The 17,703-nt window shown below is 38.3% G+C and overlaps 1 protein-coding gene across 2 annotated transcripts in view; it reads right to left on the bottom strand.

Annotated features, from left to right (window-relative positions):
* LTB (lymphotoxin beta) overlaps window positions 1-17,703 on the bottom strand; it is a 95,707-nt gene that overhangs the window by 47,646 nt on the left and 30,358 nt on the right. The window contains exon 3 of one of the 2 annotated variants that reach the window (XM_044083251.1): window positions 13,443-13,514. The exons of the other annotated variant lie outside the window; for it this stretch is intronic. Within the exon in view, the coding sequence (XP_043939186.1) occupies window positions 13,443-13,514 (72 nt within the window). The remainder of the gene's footprint in view (window positions 1-13,442; window positions 13,515-17,703) is intronic. 2 annotated transcript variants of the gene reach the window in all.

Genomic DNA, 17,703 nt, shown 5'->3' on the forward strand with positions numbered 1-17,703 from the left:
AGAAAAAGTTCTGTGGATGAATCAGTATGATTCAGTATAAGATAATTAAAATGCATTAGTTAAACTTAGAAAAAGTTCTGTGGATGAATCAGTATGATTCAGTATTTGTCATGCACATCATTAAAAACATTTTTAACACTTACTGAGTGACAGACCCTTTCAATGTAGAACAGGGAGCAAGACTGAGAATCAAAATAAGGAGCATTCCCCCTTGTAATGAGGTACACTTGAGCGGTGGATACAGAAAGCCATAGACAAGAGCACAAGTTGACATTACTTTAAGGTATCTACTCCTGTTGCACCATGTTGTCTTTCCAGTCTTTGCTATGGACTCTGATGACTGACACTGATCATGGCAATTAGTAGGACCACTACCACCATGCTACCAATGAAAAATATAATACATTACGTAGGTAGACAGCACTGTGCAGTGTGATGTAAAACAGATCAGTAGACTGGGTGCTGCAGCCCCCATACTGTAATATGTCTAATTGTGATGGATTCCAAAACTCAGAGCATTACCCAAGTGTTTCCTTGCTTAAAGTGTTATTTTATAAAGCTAGTATCATAGACGCAATCAAGTTTCTGTACTTTGAACATCTACTGCATGCCAAAAAAGCTAACTTGTGCTCCTTATGGGATTTAATGATAATTAGTCTGAGAAATAGTACAGAGGACTAAGGTTTTGACAGGTTAATAAGCTGCTTCCTGCAGTGATTCCACCAGCCTCCATTTGTTAGCGTGTGACCCTGTGACAGTTCTCTGGGGGTACTGAGCTGACTCACAAATCTTCTGGACTGCATTATCTGCTAACTATGGCAATTTCTTCATATTGATCACTGGCTGCAGTAACTTAAGCTTATGTGTTATATATCCTGCATAGGATACAATAGCCGGCCAGCTTCTAAAACATTAGGGCAGTTTCCTTGCAACCAACCTGTTAGTCAATTCAAGCTAAGCTGTTACTAAAATGACATGTTAGGGCACCAGGCCCTTTGGAGCTTTCCTGCCACTGCAGACAACACCCCTCTCTGGGCTTCAGAGGATCATCGCTCAGCTTCTTTTTCATTGCTGTGCAGATAGGTTTCCTTTGGGGATAAAATCCCACATATTATTTTTAATGTTTATTATTTATTTTCCTGTGTAGGGAAGTACGCTTTAAGCTAGTAATGCATGTTTTTATTGACTGTAATATGACTTTGCTGTACTGTTAACTGGGAGCAATCATTAGTGCCTGACAGTTAAAAGTTGATTTAAACATTCTACAATGATTCTCTCTCTAAAGATGCTGTCTTTAATTTGCTTTTTGGAATGGTTAAGTGTATTACATTGCTTTTTACTTTGTTTTTATTGAGAAAAGTGAATTTGTACTATTTTTGAATTTTAACAGCTTGTAAATTAGTTTTCTGGGGAAAGCTGTACCATTTTTGGTTTGACCATGCAACAAATTGCTGGTCCTACAGTTTGTCCTCCTTCCAGCCACAAAAAGAAAAAGTTAAGTAAACAGCCTTTACCACCATAGCAGGCTAAAAATTTGCCTCAGCCCCAGGTAAGTCACTCTGCTGTGGCCAAAGTTGGTTCCTCAGGCCTTTTATGTTTTTACCAGGATCCCTCTGGTGATACCCACACATGATAAAGTTAGATTTGTACAGCTGTATGCCATATTTGTAGAGTATGTAGGCTCCGGCCTGCTCCATGAAGTATGCCAGTAACTTTCTACTCTTTTATTTATTTATTTATTTATTTATTTATATTTGTTGACCGGGAGTGTCCGACTGGACGTAGGTCCAATTTCAGCAGAGGCCCGGGGAGAAAAGCTCCACAGTTAAAATAAATAGACAGTAGTTACATTGGATTACATAGCGATTAACAATTTACATAGCAATTACTTACAACATACTTACAGATGAAGAACGTAGTACATCAGTAGACAACTAGAATCTTTATCTGTGAAGTACATAACAGACATTAACAAATGTTACAAGAAGAAGTTCCTGCTGTATAATAAGTACTAGCTTATGAGCATCTGAGCTTGCTATAATCAAGGTAGTTAGTGGAGTGGAAAGAAAGGTAGTGGTTGGATGGGGTGGGTGATAATGGAGTGGGAGTTGCAAGGGCATAGCCAGCATGATTTTAGGTGCGCTTTTAGTAAAGTTTTAAAGTGGGCGCATGATGATATAGAGGTAATTGTGGGTGGGAGGGAGTTCCATAATTTGGCTATAGTGCAAGGGAATAGTGCTTCACCAGCAGAGTTATTGGCTTTAGTGATCTGCAAGTGATTTTGTTTTTGTTGCTGGATCTTAGTGGTCTGGTGGTGCGATATGGTTGGAGTACATTCTGGAGGGATGTGACATTTAGTGGATGGTTTATTAGTTTGTGGGTGAGTGAGAGTTGATACCATTGAAGGAGGTGAGGGAATTCAAGCCAGCCCAGTTCAGTGGTGACTACAGCAGGATGCCCCTGTGGCAAATTTGGCGATTTTGTTGTAGCAGGTCTCTAGCTTGTTTAGATCGCATTGCATTAGGTTGGTATATATTGGAGAGGCATTAAGAAGGGATTAAGATAAGGTGTGAATTTGCTATTCAGATCTTTGCTACTTTGGTGAGAAGTTGCATATTTCTGTATAGTGCTCCTAGTTTTTTGTGGACTTTTTTTATGGTCATGGATATGTGAATGTCAAATTTTAGTTTATTGTCTATTTCCACTCCTAGCAATTTGGTGTGTTCAGTTGGGTATATAGTGGTGTTGTCTTTTTGCTGTGATGTTAAAGTGAGAGTTGTTTTGAGTATATTTGGTGGGTTGAAAGAGGAGTAGTTTAGTTTTGTTTGGGTTGAGTATTAATTGGACATCGGATAACCAAGTTTCAACAGAGGAAAAGGCTTCCTGTGTGACATTTTGCAGTTTGGGTAGGGACTGGGTTGAGCAGATGATGGTTGAGTCATCTGCGTATTGTATGAGTGTGCCATGTTTGGTGGCAGAGGCTAGATTATTGGTGAAAATAGAGAAGAGTAGGGGTCCAAGGATGGATCCTTGGGGAACCCCTATGGAGACAGGTAGTTGGGGAGATATGTCATTCTGCCATACAATGGATTGTTGGTGGTCAGACAGGTAACTCTGAAACCAGTTGGTGATGGATTGTGAGAAGGATAGGTTATTGAGGACAGAGATAAGTTGTTTGTGTGGGACCATGTCAAATGCTTTAGATAGGTCTAGGAAAGTAGCAGAGGAGAGATAGCCATTGTTTTTATGCTGAAGGATAGTTAGTAAAGGAGAGTAAGGCAGTGGTGGTGCTATGGTTTGGTCGGAAACCATGCTGAGTATTGGAAAGGTGGTTGTTAGTAAGGAGGTAGTCTGAAAACTGAGAGTGTATGCATCTCTCTAGTATTTTGGAGAGTGGAGAGAGAATAGCTATGGGGCAGTAATTGGTTAGTTCTGTGGAGGGTCCACCTTTGTGGAGGGGAATTATATGTGATACTTTCCACAGTGTGGGAACGTAACTTTCTGACAGAGATCGGTTAATCAAGATGGATACTGGGTAGGCCAGAGCATCAGCTGCGATTTGTAGGTATTCACTTGGGAGGTTGTCTGCTGCTAATTTGGTGGGTTTAAGTTTAGTTAAGAGTTTTTTTATGTTGGAGGTAGGTACAGGAGAAAAAGAGAAGGCAGTGGGGAGATTACTAGTTGAAGGTGTGGGTTGGAGGGGAGGGGGGTTGTGTTGCTTAGCTAGTGATAGTATGGTTTGTGTGAAGTGTGTGTTGAACAAGGTAGCAATATTTTCTGAGGAGTGAGGGATATTAGGAGGAGGGGTACTGACTTTACCTGGGTGGAGAATGGAGTTTATGGAGAACCAGAATTGTTTGGGGCTGTGTTGGGAGGAGTCTAGGGCAGACTGGTAGTATTGGAATTTGTCCTGTTTTATTAGCTTTTTGACTCTACTGCGTAGTTCTAGGAATTTCTGTCTAGTTGAGGGTGTTTTCGTTTTGCACCAGTGCTCCCAGGCTTTACCCCTGTTTTTCATTTCTGACTTAGTGGTTTTCTGTAGCCATGGGGAGGGTTGTGCTTTGATTCTGCAAAGTCTTATGGGGGCATGGTAATTAAGGATGCTCAGGAAGGTAGTATTAAAAAATTCAACTGCGTCATCAAGACTGAGGTACTTTAGAGGATACCAGCTACATTCTTTGAGGGAGGAGATGAATGTGAGTGGGTTATAGATTAGTTTTTTACGTATTTGATGGTAGATGACAGGTTTAGCTTGGTATAGGTATTTTTTTAATAGGAATGTTGGGAAGTGATCACTGAGGCTATCTGATAAGCAGCCTGTTATATATGACTGGGGGCTCTTACTGACTAGTATTCAGTCCAGTGTAGAGTGCTTGCTGGAGTTTTTATTTATCCTGGTGGGCGAATGGACTAGTTGAGTGAAGCCATGAAGGTTTACATGACGGGATGGATGGTTGCCAGAACAGGATTGACAGTCAATATTGAAATCACCTAAAATTATAGTTTCTTGGAGGAGATGGTGGGTAGACCAGCTGAGGAGGTTTTCTAGTGGAGGGATGTTTTGACCAGATGGTAATTTGCAATGAGAGGTGGGCTTCTGCTTATTGAAATTGGGTTTCAGGGCAGAAATTAACAAAACTTGGGTCATTTTAAATTTATTCCCCCTACCTATTTGGCCTCCCTCCATCCCACAGAGTTCAAGGTGTCGTGCTCAACAGGCAATCTGATCTTTACCAATAATATACAGTGTCTCAGACACCAAGACTGTGCCTATTGCCCAGAAATGTAACTGACTGCGATCTACTGTCCCAGAAACGGCAGCTGACTAGTGTTGCTTAAAACTTCGTTCAAAGTCTGTTTAACCATTGTTTAACTTCTAAGCTAACTACTTGATTTTCAAGGCAATGCACCTATAAAAACCTGTTGAGTACCGCACCCTTAACGTCCAATATATCTGTCCTCAGACTCTCCTTCCTAGTGCTATTTATTAAGCATTAAATTAAAATAGCTGTTCAAATCCTGTATTTCACCAATCTCCCACAATGCCCAATAGTTCTCCAAACAAAAACATTAATTCTGTTATTACAAGTATTTTTACACTATAATTTGGTTTCTGTACATACTGATTGTTTTTCAACAGTTGCACTTCCCTTGTCTTGGGTATAGCCCCGCTCCCAACCCCCATATCATTTCCTTTATACTTAACCACACATTTCCTCCTACCAAAAGACTCCTCCCCTTCCTGTTAATCTACCTTTAACACAACACCCATCTTCCACAGTGATGGATACTACCCCACTCTTACAACTAAACAGGTATTGCACAGTCAGCCCAACTACTAAAACATTACTCTTCCCCCAATTAATCTTCACCCTACTCCTACCTTCCAACCTAACCTCTTATCACACTCAACTTCATAACCACACCCCATCCCCTTGGCAGACAGAATCCACAGTCAATCCCATCAAACTAAACAACTTCCCTATAGCATCAAGCAACCTTACCAACGCCCCACCATTTTCTTTCTCACACAATAAACTGACAATCAAAAGAAACCCTCATACTTCTCAGAGACAAAGTACGATAATTCCCAAAGTAAGCAAACTACCTACACCTAACTCCGTGTACTGATGAGATGTGGAGACATAAACCCCAATCCAGGACCCATTACATCAACCAACCCCAACATGCACTCCAATCCAGGACCCATTACATTAACCAACCCCAATTTAAAACAGCTAAATGCCCTATACCACAGACTAACCCCATCTCTCCTCTTCTTAAACATCAATGCAAGAAATATAATTAACAAAATTTAGGACCTTCATGCCTTACTTGGCCTATATAAACCAGATATCACTATAATAACGGAAACATGGCTTAAACCAAAACACAGTAATGAAATTACTCCTCCTGGCTACAATATTATTCGAAAAGACAGATTAGAGAAAAAGGGAGGGGGTGCAGCAATCTTATTCCAAAATCATCTCACCATAGAACAACTGGACTACAATAACCAAGAAGTCAAAGATGTAGAATTAATCCTTGCCAAATTAAAAATAAATTCCAGCAAGCACATCATTATTGCAGGTTGCTATATCCCACCAGGCGATAACTTAACTGTAATGGAAAACCTGCTTAGCTGGATGTTTAACTCCCTTCCACAAGAAACCATACTATAAGGAGACATTAATATTGACTGGCTTAACTGCTTCAGCCACAATACCTCTGCCTTTATAAACATCCACAGGTTTACCCAAACCATAACTACCCCCACTTGAACTGACAAAACATCCAGATACCAGTCTATCTTAGACTGGATCCTGGCATCTGACCCCACTTATACACTGACCCCACTTATACACAGCTATCTGGCTGTCTTTCAGATAGCCTGAGTAACCATCATCCAACCTCCCTATTTAGGAACAGGTCCCAAACCATCAGCCAACCCATCCTCAGTGTAGTTTTTAACAAAAAACTTTATAGCTACTGACTTCATCAATTCACTAAAAAGCTGCAACTGGGCCCCTCTAAAACAATTCTTTATATGAAGCCATAGAACACTAACACAACCTTGCTAAAAATTTTAAACTTTCATGCACCCTCTTGAACCATTAGAATAAAAACTAACTATACCCCATGGCTTAGAAAAGATACTAAAACTATAATGAAGGATAGGGACAAGGCCTGGATTCTATATCAGAAAAACAAAACCACTAGTTTTAGACAAAACTATCTAGAACTCCGTAACAAAGCCAGAAAACAAATCAAATTCAACAAAACTAATTACTATAAAAACATACAAGAAAAATATGCACACAACCCCCAAATATTCTGGGCCACTCTAAATGGCATACTCCACCCAGGAAAATCCACTACTCCATCCCCAGTGCTACCAAATAACCTTGGAAATAAGCCCACACAATTCAACAAATTCTTTATCAAAACTGTTCAAACACTTGCCAATGCACAAAACAGCACTTGTAGCCCCACACCAATAAATACCCCAACCCACCTCACTATTCAAAACACTACACCCAAATTCAACCTTCATTCAATGTCCACCAATGTAATTTACAAACTCCTTAAAAAACTTAAGCCAACCATACTAGCAGAAGATAAACTACCAGCAGATTTCCTTCAGATATCTGCTGACACCATAGCCTATCCTGTCTCTATTCTCATAAATAGGTCTCTATCAGAATGTAAAGTACCCACATCATGGAAAATGTCACATATCAGCACACTGCACAAAGGAGTTAACTCCTTAGAGTTCACCAATTATCATCCAATAGCAATACTTGAGACCTTCCCACAGCACTACTATCATTCACCAACACAGTTAACCACCACAGATACAAGGGCCTGTTCGTCTCTTCTATATTCTTCTTATCAAAAAGCCTTTGATATGGTAAATCACAATCTGTTTCATAAAACTCTTTCTACCCTAAATAGAAGTCCCTCCTCCATATCATGGTTCGACAGCTACTTATCAGACCGTCAGTAAGCAGTTCTTTGGCTTGACCAGGTGTTCCTTCTGTTACCAGTAACCATGAGTCCCTCAAGGGTCTGTTCTTGGCCCCCTGCTGTTCTCTCTATTTACTAACCAGATCTCCTTATCTTCACCCTCTGCATCAATAGTACCTTACACAGATGACACCACCCTTATTTGTGCCGCCCCCACCCTAGACGAACTGCAATCCCTAACCCAAAATAGCTTCACCCTAGCTGAAATTGAGTTCACCAACATCAAACTTCTTCTCAGTCCCAAAAAAAAAAACAAACTCGGCCCAGGCAGACCACCTCCCCTAAATAATAATTTTCACATCAACTCCAAAGATAACATTCAAATCAGCCCAACCACACACACTAAACTGCTAGGTGTAGTAATAGACAGTAACCTGAGATTCGACATCCACATTGCACAAGCCATCAAAAAAGTAAACAAAAAACTCTGACTCTTTTACAAGAACAAAACACTATCACTAAATCTACCAAAGCAACCATTGCAAGGACTCATTTTCTGTCCAGCCTCCTATATGCCTCTCCCACCTTGAATTATCTCCACTAAACCAACTTAAATAAAATGGAATCTTGCTATAACAAGATTGCCAAGTTTGCTACTGAGCCCTCATATAAGTCTCACCACTGTCTATCCCTTAAGCAGCTCAACTGGCTGGAATTGCCTCACATACTACTACTCAATCAGCTATCTATTGCACATAAACTATACTGCTTTCCTAATGCAACACCAGCACTACGACATCTTATACAGCCACACATACCTTCTAGAGCCTTACGTTCTGGTAATCAGCACCTCATAACTGTCATCAAGCACAACAATTATGCTGGTAAATCTCTTTGCCAGCACCATTGCCAAAAATTGGAACTCACTACCAAGCCATATAACTTCTACCACCTCCACTTCTCATTTCAAAAAACTCCTGAAAACCCACTATCTAAATAACTGGCTATGTATGTCAATCCCCAGGATAATCCACACCAAGAAATTGTATCGCAACTTCAGCTATGTATACACAGTTTTCTCCTGAAAACTTGCCAAACCACTGATAACTACCTTATTGAACAAACAAAAAAAAAATTTTTTTTACTGTATAAGTTGTTAATCTCTGCCACATTGTTTTTCAGTGATGTATGTAAAAAGCTATTAATGCTCTCTCATTTATTGTAATGCATTGTATTTTAATGTATGTTTTGTATTTTTCTTGGCGCCTTTCTCCCCGGGCCTCCGATGAAAATAGAGCTATGTCCGGACTTTCCCGGTAAACAAATGTAAAAAAAAAAATTAATTTTTCATCACGTAGATCTGTCACAGATACCATGATAACAAAAGGAGGAGCATTGATAAGGTTACTGCAGAAGGTACAATCAGTTTGATGCAGGTTTGCATTTCTGTTGTTCTAGGTAAGACTTTTATAAAACTTCTTAGATCCTCAACTGTTATCGTATGTGGCTGGCTGTTTTGTACCTTATTAAATGAGGAAGTGTCCTACAAAGGACATGTGGAAAATGCAGATCAAAAATGACTATGTATGACAGTTATAAGTAAAGCATTCTTCATTTTAAATGCAAACTCATTAGGTTTTTAATGTTTAATAGAAAAATGATTTTAAAATGTCACCAAAATCGGAGTGCTTTTGCTATGAACTATGACAGTGTATTACAGTGTGAAGTAATCATTCTGGGATAGAAATGATTAGATCGGTGCCATAGTCTATAATGCAGGTGGGAATTATGACCAGATTAATAAACGGTAAATTACGTCACGGTCCAGCCAGGATAGCATCATATGTACTGATACAGTATTGATTTTTTGTCTATACCCTAATTTCCTTGACTATGCAGAGATGCACAGTCCAATCAGAACTGACAGTGGATGTGCTTGTATATTTATCTTCCTTTGCTGTCAATCAGCCAACGGCCCACCTTGCTTATTGATAATGCCCCCCATATGTTTTTTGTCTCTGCCAGAGAGCAAACATAAGCACGTCCTCCCCCTCAAGATGAGCAGGCCCATCCTATCCCCACAAGTGCCTCAGTTACTTAAGCTCTTACTCTAACCCATGTGGCCTAGGCTATAGTCAGGGTTTTATCGCACTATGTCACAGCCATTGTAAGTGAAGTACATTTACTGTCTGTCCAAACAGTAAACTCCCTACAACAAATGTTAGTCTCTATTTACAGAGGAAAAAAGTTCTAGAGTCACAAATTTTAAAGTAGGGATGTATGATGAAAGTTCATCCTCATTGGTGATTTGTAAGGGATTAATACGCTAACAATAAACAGGTAATGTAAGAATAAAGACATTAAGGGACACTTTCTTTTTATTTAGTGACACAAATATATAAGCTAACTACCAGTGGTCCAGTTTGGTTTAGTGGTCATAGCAGGTTTGGATATTGCGTAATGAATAAAGAAGATGGAAGTTGTTTTCCTTCTTTGGCAGAGTATTGGAGGGAATCTTTTAATTACGGTTCTGGCGAGTGGTAGATATACTCATCAGGTATGTTAATATACTTTTTGTCTTTGTACTAATCTGAAATTGCAGATGGCGTTTGAAGTAATGTACAGAGTTCTTCTGTTCATGAAAACATTGTTAGGTTTGGCATCAGCAGTTATAAATAATACAACAGCAGCTATGTGGTGGATTAAGTACTCTTTAGAACAGATATGTGATGTGGATTACATATGCCAAAGCTTACTTTATGTGGGAGAGTAGGGACAAGATGGCCATAGTGAGAGTAAATGGAGTTAAACATGCAACTCATGTGGTCTATATGTACTGCATAAGGGGGAAGGAGAATGCTGACAGAATTAACTTGTCACTATGTATTTTGACTACAGCCATAAACTGCTTTATCAAACAATAAATCTATTTCTGAAATATCTTCCACTGTGACACTTTCATGTTGCTTACTGCAACAAACAGGAAGCTACTTTTTCAGTAACTCAGTTTACCAAGATGTGTAAAGAAGATGCTTAAAGCTCTATATGTTGTGTGTTTTTGCAAAAAAAAAAAAAAAACATCCTGCACACCACAGAGTTGACTCAGTCAGTATTTTGGGCATTGCCAAAAAAGTTACACATACTCAGGGACTGTACACATTAGTGACAAAGGAAGCAGTGTAGTCATCATCAGAATGACAACTATAGCCTCTGAAAGTTTTACTTCTCTTATGAGAAGTAATGCATTTACTTCCTGCCTCATCAAGATATGAGCACTGTGTTTTCTCTGAACCTTAGAAATAACTAAACATCCTTATATGTTGTTTTACCTACAATTCAGAGTTTTAATTGTACAGAAAATTTGCAACATGCCACTTCTGCTACACTACCTGAAAAAAAGATGTCCATATCGGAGATAAAATCCAAACTTAGTGAGGTCACTGCACTGAAATTCATATTCAGCAAAACAAAAATTAAGAGGATGTAACAATGCAAGTCTGAAAAACTATACAAGTTTAATAATAATTGGGAATTAAATGGGAATTTCCTAACATGTATTTAACACATCCATAATATCCCCAACATTTAAGCACATCACCACAGTCATGTCATATTTCAAAAGCTTGTGCGTACTCATTTTTAAATATGGAGTAAATCAAGCCTTATATTTTATGAGCTAATGAGAAAGCAAAATTTCTGTAGGAGGGATTAAGTACAGCTGCACCCCGTGTGTGTGTGTGTGTGGGGGGGGGGGGCTGAATGCATGTTACTTGAAAGTGATCACTCTTTTTTGATAAAGAAATGTGTGTGTCGATCCTTCTGTGAAGTTCTCCAATCCTGAACCATCACTATAGTGTAAAGTGTGCAACAGATCACAAGCAAATGACAGCTAGAACAAGCATACCTGGTCCATTATGCCTTTATCCTAGATTTTGAGAGTGGTTATAAGTAGCAATTAATTGATTCTCAAGAGTAGGAAAGGCAAGAGTGTACAGAAGAGCAAAGTCTGGGAAATTATGCACCACGTCAAAACTTAACTGGAGGACAACAATTAGTGTAAGGGGTATCAGAGGTCTCCTTTCCTTGAGGTACAGTGATCCTGAAGTCAAATATTCAACCTAGCAAAAGGGGAGAGCAGGCGTACCCCACCACAAAAAAGGCAACCTAAAGATAAACTTTCCAGACTGACATGAGCATTTTTTTAAAGTGACTGTGCCCATTGTCCAAAACACAGTTATATGTGTGCAGAGATTGTGAAGTGAAAATGAATCTGATAGCAAAGTAACACTGGAAAAGAGTGATTGTGAAGAAATACTGCTAGCAAAATATGTATTAGTGCATCAGAATAATAGTGTATGTTTGCTGTCACAGTCAGCCCTTAGACAACAGTAAAGTGCAGCACTAGGCCATAAACACATCAGTGAAAAGGTAAAGCAGAAATGGGCTTATTAAGAGCATTTGTTGAGGGCAGTGAACTGGGAAGTAATATGAGCAGAAGCTTAAAGGAGGGACGAGTACAAAGGGAAGGTGGTCAGTGTCATGAAAGAGCAGCAAATAAAGTTGTAGTCTTCTTAGTGACAGTTAAAACATTAAAGAACAACAAACATGGAAGATGAGGAAATGTCTAAGTGGACAAGGATTATGGTTAAGAAAGAAATGCGGTAACAAGTAAAATAGTTAACACCTAGCTAAGGCAGTATACATAAGTATTCTCTCTCTTGTTTTTGCTTCATCATATTATTGTTAGTGTTGAATACTAGAAAATTCCATGTAAGGGTACTAGTGCTATCAACACATTTAGCATGAAGACTCTGATAAATGATTAATGAACGATTTTACAAATACTGGTCACCAAATCAGTTTCATTATGTCAGCTGATCACCTATATACCCATATAATGGCATACATTATATTTGATTAAAGGAATTTAGGAGTCTCCCACTAGTTATGGATGTCTCAAATGATTTTTGACAAACATTTAATAAAGTATGTTCAGTAAATCATATTTCACTGAACTACGTTTCCAACATCTGTGACCTACCTTTTAGAAAGTAGAGCTACTTGTTTTGCCTAATTACTTGGCTTTTAAGACCATCTTTTCAGCCAGTACTATTTTTATCGAACATGTTTGTTTAGGATTTGCAAAACTTTGCCTTCAGTTTGGCAGTGCATGACACCACTACCTAAATGGCTTGGTAGAGGGCGACCTGATGAGCTATGGAATGTGAAAAACAGGAGCCAAATGAACAGGAATGGTACTTTAAACCAGGCACTCCATACTACAACAGCCAGGAGCAAGACCTTTATGTGCTCAATTAGAAAAGTGACAATTCAAGTCAGATGGCCAGAAGAGAGCACCTACATCGACATCTGGAGTAAAATGTTGTTCTTAAAGTAGGTAATTTGTACAAGGCCTCTAGCTTAATTTTGAGTAACACACAAGAAGCATAAAGCTATTTCCTGTCGAACAGAAAGCCTTTTTAGCCCACTACAATGCACTATATACAAAAATGAGGTTAATCCGCTCAAAGTGTACTTTCTTATCCAACTTGAGATAATGGCCATACATTCATAACAGGGGCAAATATTTGGACTCCAGTGGGCTACAGATTTCATTTTGGTGTCTTAGTATTAATGACTCCAGGAGTAAGATCAGGGATGGCAGGTAGTTCGTTTTGATCCTTGAATAACACCACATCCACATTCCTTAAAGGATAGCTAACATGACTGAGTATGCCATGGCTGCTGAATAAATTAAATTATAGGTGCATTTTATACACCCTGGTAATTTCTAAGTTTCCCAATAAGAGCTTACTGATCTCTTCACTGACAAATTCATAGTGGGTCAAGGCTAGTGATAAAACAGATGCCTCTATGCATCTATGTATTTGTAAAACAGATAAAACTAATGAATTAACTATCAGATGTGCCGATACCTTCACAAATTTTTGAAACAGGCAAAACTAATGCAATACCTATGAGATGTGCTGCTGGTTTCTCTGCATTCACTTTCATCCAGGATGGATTTACTGAACCACTGAACTTCTCTAAAATGCAAAAACAGAGACAAAAGGAAGAAAGTTACAATAAAACATGATTAAGATGATTGGTTTTATTTCATGACTATATGTCAATCCAATGCTTAAAGTTCCCCAGTCAGATGAATTTTAACCATGAAAGACTTGTTGAACATGTGACTCATCATGGTATATTTATCTTGTCATTTTCCTCCTTGAACTGCTATTTAAGATGTAGCTGCCTTATTTATCTACGCTGCTGTAGGATGCTTGGACGCTTTGCAGATTACTGACAAAGGTACATTGCTACTTACTTATGAGGGGATAGACTTTTCCCTTCTCCAACTTCTACACTATCTCGAAGACATGTTTAAAAATATACTATTGTAGCCTTTCCCTGCAAAGATTAATAAGCTAACATGCTCAGCTAAAGCAAAGATACACCACTCCTATATCCACACACACATGTTTATCTGTGTGCCTGTTTGCTTACATGTCTGTGTATGTGCGGAGGGATGGTAGTGTGTGTGAGATGATGTGTTGAAGTGCACATATTTGGATGCATTTGAGTTTGTGAGCATCTTCCTACATGCAATGTTTACAAGTACATAGTTGATGGGCCGGACTGTTAAAACATTCCTTTTCCACACTATTGTGCAATTTCAGAGTTAGTATATATTTGTATGGATATGCAGGGACATGCTCTCCAGCAAAAATGATTGCTTTTGTATTAGTTTTCTTTTTGAAGTTCTGTTAGAATTGTGTCAGAAAGCTTAAAACATTATTGTGTTCTTTTTGGGCTCATCTTATCTCCAGTCATTTATATCTGTCTTTAGCTGTCTCTCCCTTTAGAGGTACTGTATATGCACACACACGCACACACACATATATATATATATATATATATATATATATATATATATATATATATATATATATACACATACATACATATAGATCCCAATCAGTTGATCAAGTTTTCAGATACCTGAAATTCGTATCAGCGAGACAATATGATTACATTTCTGAAAAGTGAAAGTTTTTTAATGGAGATTGCGGTATACTGAGCATTGAGAAATTTACCATTTTCCTCAATGTAGTGCGATCTTTCAGTTGGTATATATAATTTGCAGGGGCTGTTAGGGGCACAGCCCTGCACACATGGGGGGTGCAGGGGGCTTGCCCCCCCCCCACTGCAAAAATGTAAAAAAAGATTTTTCGGGTTTTGTTTTAATGTTTGAGTTTTTGGAAATTTGATCATACTGTCTCACGGTATGAATTTCAAGTTTCTGAAAACTCAATCAACTGATATAGATCCATATATATATATATATATATATATTATATACACACACATACATACACACACACTATATATTTATCACTAAGTTGAAAGACGTTCTTAACACAATGTACTTATGCACCCTAACTAAACATCTTGTATATGGTTAGCCATTTTGTCTGGTAGTACTGTCAGATATTGTCTTATCTTACTCAAATTCTTTATAATTACAATACAGATGTCTTGTTCTCCCCATTATTGTATTTTTTTAATAGCCACGATTTCTAATATGTGTATTCTTTCACAAATTCCATTTTTTCTCTTACACAAATTTTAATGCAACAACTTTCGCTTTTTTTACTTTTATTTGTAAACTTTTATTGCTGGAGATTTGTCCATGGGCCTCAGCTGAAAATGAGTTCCTGACCCAGTCAGACTTTCCTGCTCACCAAATTTCAATAAATAAAATAATAAATAAATAACATATAAATAGATATAGATATATAGAGATATGTATCTAAAGCACACACACTCAAGTGGAGTGAAGGGGGTGGTAGAGCCAACTGTTAGGAAACACAGATAGGTATTGATTGGGCAGAACTGCAGTAGCTGCATACATCTGCAAAACTGCAAGGATTTTGGGGCCTCATGAATGAATTATGTTGCTGCATTTGAGCTTGCAGTAGCATGAAAGCTCAGAGCTAATGACTGTAGCAATACAGATTTAGTCAGCATCTTGCTATACTTACAGAAAATTGTTTTGGTCCTCAAATCTTCTACGAGTTTTTGAGCTGAGAGTTTGCCAGTCTTGAGAACTGCCAAGGGCATCAAATGAGCTAGCTATGTGACTGTAACTACGATCTTCTTTTTTTCTTCTTCTTCTTTTCTCGGTTAGGGGTCGCCACAGCGGATCACCTGTCCGTTCATGATTGGCAGTGGAGTTTTACAGTGTCGAGTTGCCAGCCCGGTGCCCAACCTTCCACAGAAGGCACACACATGCACACACTCACACCTAGGGCCAATTTAGAGTGTCCAATCCACCTACTGCATGACTTTGGGATGTGGAAGGAAACCGGAGTACCCAGAGGAAACCCACGCGACCACAAGGAGGACATGCAGACTCCACACAGAAAGCACCCCAGCCGAGAATCGAACTGGAGAACCTCTTGCTGTGAAGCGACAACGCTAACCGCTGCACCACCATGGCCGCCCTATGTGACTGTAACTGCTAGGTCATATGGAAATTTAAGCTTTTATTGCCCTCATTTTACTTTGTATGAGTAATGCAGGTAATTTGAGTGAAGTTACCAATGTATTTCTTATTTTGTTCAGTAGTTTCTGAAATGTCATGGCTAAAGGAATTTGCAGTGCACAGACTATTTTGATAGGTTTTCCTTGGCAGTTTTACTAAGCAGATGGTAGTTTTGTAATGTGTCTGAGTTTTGTAATATGTCTGGGACTGGGTAATACTTTTAATTCATGTAGATCTATTTTTACCCACCGAACATTAAAAGTCAATGACTGATCAAATATTGTTCTTTATAGTAGGAATGGCATTTCTGCACTTCTGATATGTGATATGAACTATTTCTAAAATATATGCCTTAAACCTAATTATTTTCTTTAGAAAATGAACTATATTCTTTGTAGTTAAGTACTTGGCTAGCTGTCTTTGTGGATCATTTTGAGCATAGTCAGTTTCCCCTGGTGAGAATCAAATCCTGTACTACTTTGTTTGTGAGGTTAACAACTTGAGCACTGTGCCAACCCCCAAACACCTTTTGTCAACCCACCCAACCCGCATTTTTTGTTGTTTAGGAGATTATCTCCTTCTCCAAATTCTCGTTTCTTATACTTGCTTCGGAACATAACCAATACTCTTTAAAGAAAAGGAAACAAGTAAAAGGCAGAATGAGAACTCCAATTTTTATATAGTAATTACAGCTTCAGAGACAACTACATTAACAAAAGCACTAAATTATGTGCTCCCCATTAACTATATAAACACCTTGCCTACATGCATACTAACAAAAAATATATATATCAAACCCAGTACCTTGTGTCTAATGTAAACACAATCATTATGCAACCCTCAAACCCCAAAGTTTCTCTAAATTTGATTTGAACCTTGCATTATCTGACCTGTTTCTCCAAGCTCACTTCACTTGCACCTTGTGTCACATTGGTATTTAGAATTAACCCCTGTACATTGTGTTTATCAGGTAAACTCCTTAACCACTATGCCAAATCCCAACCTTAGTTTGTTTCTGTGAATAATACAGATTTTTAAGTAGTGTCTGTGACTTGCTTCACTAATTCTTTCAGCCAAGAATTTCTTTTCTGCATTTTTCAAAAATTGTCTGGTAAAACCCCTGCAGTTGCTGACTATGAGCTTTAGTTGCAGCTCAAATCATGAGCAGATAAGTATGGCTATATAATTGTTTTGCCAGTCTACAGTATATAGGTTATTGTGAACCAATTAAAGATTTGATGTGCATCACAAGACGTTCCAGGTAAAGTATTGGATACTTAAGGACTACACCTACAGATGACTAAGTCATCAGACTAAAGGTTAACAGTTTAAACATGTTATAGACAAGATTTAAAACAAGAAAACGAAACTCCAGGCGAACAGCAGAATCCAAATGTGTGAAAAAAATGTTTAATCCAAATATAGACAAGCTCCAAAAAACTGATCACAAGTACAAACAGGACACAAAATAAAAGTTAAGCACGCTTTCACTCTGCTATTGCAAAGCTTCCTCAGAGCAAACTGTAACAGCTTTCACATCGGTTATATACCTGAGTAATAAAATAATTAATTAATTAATTACCTTAAAAAGGTATATTGTATGTTAACAAAAAATCATTGTATACAAGTCTGACTGGTGCATAAACCTCAATGACGTGTTTAAAATGTTAAATTCTTGCCTGAAT

Source organism: Protopterus annectens, chromosome 9.part0 (genome assembly GCF_019279795.1).
Source record: "Protopterus annectens isolate FY-2018-M chromosome 9.part0, PAN1.0, whole genome shotgun sequence".
In the NCBI taxonomy this organism is placed as follows: Eukaryota; Metazoa; Chordata; order Ceratodontiformes; family Protopteridae; genus Protopterus; species Protopterus annectens.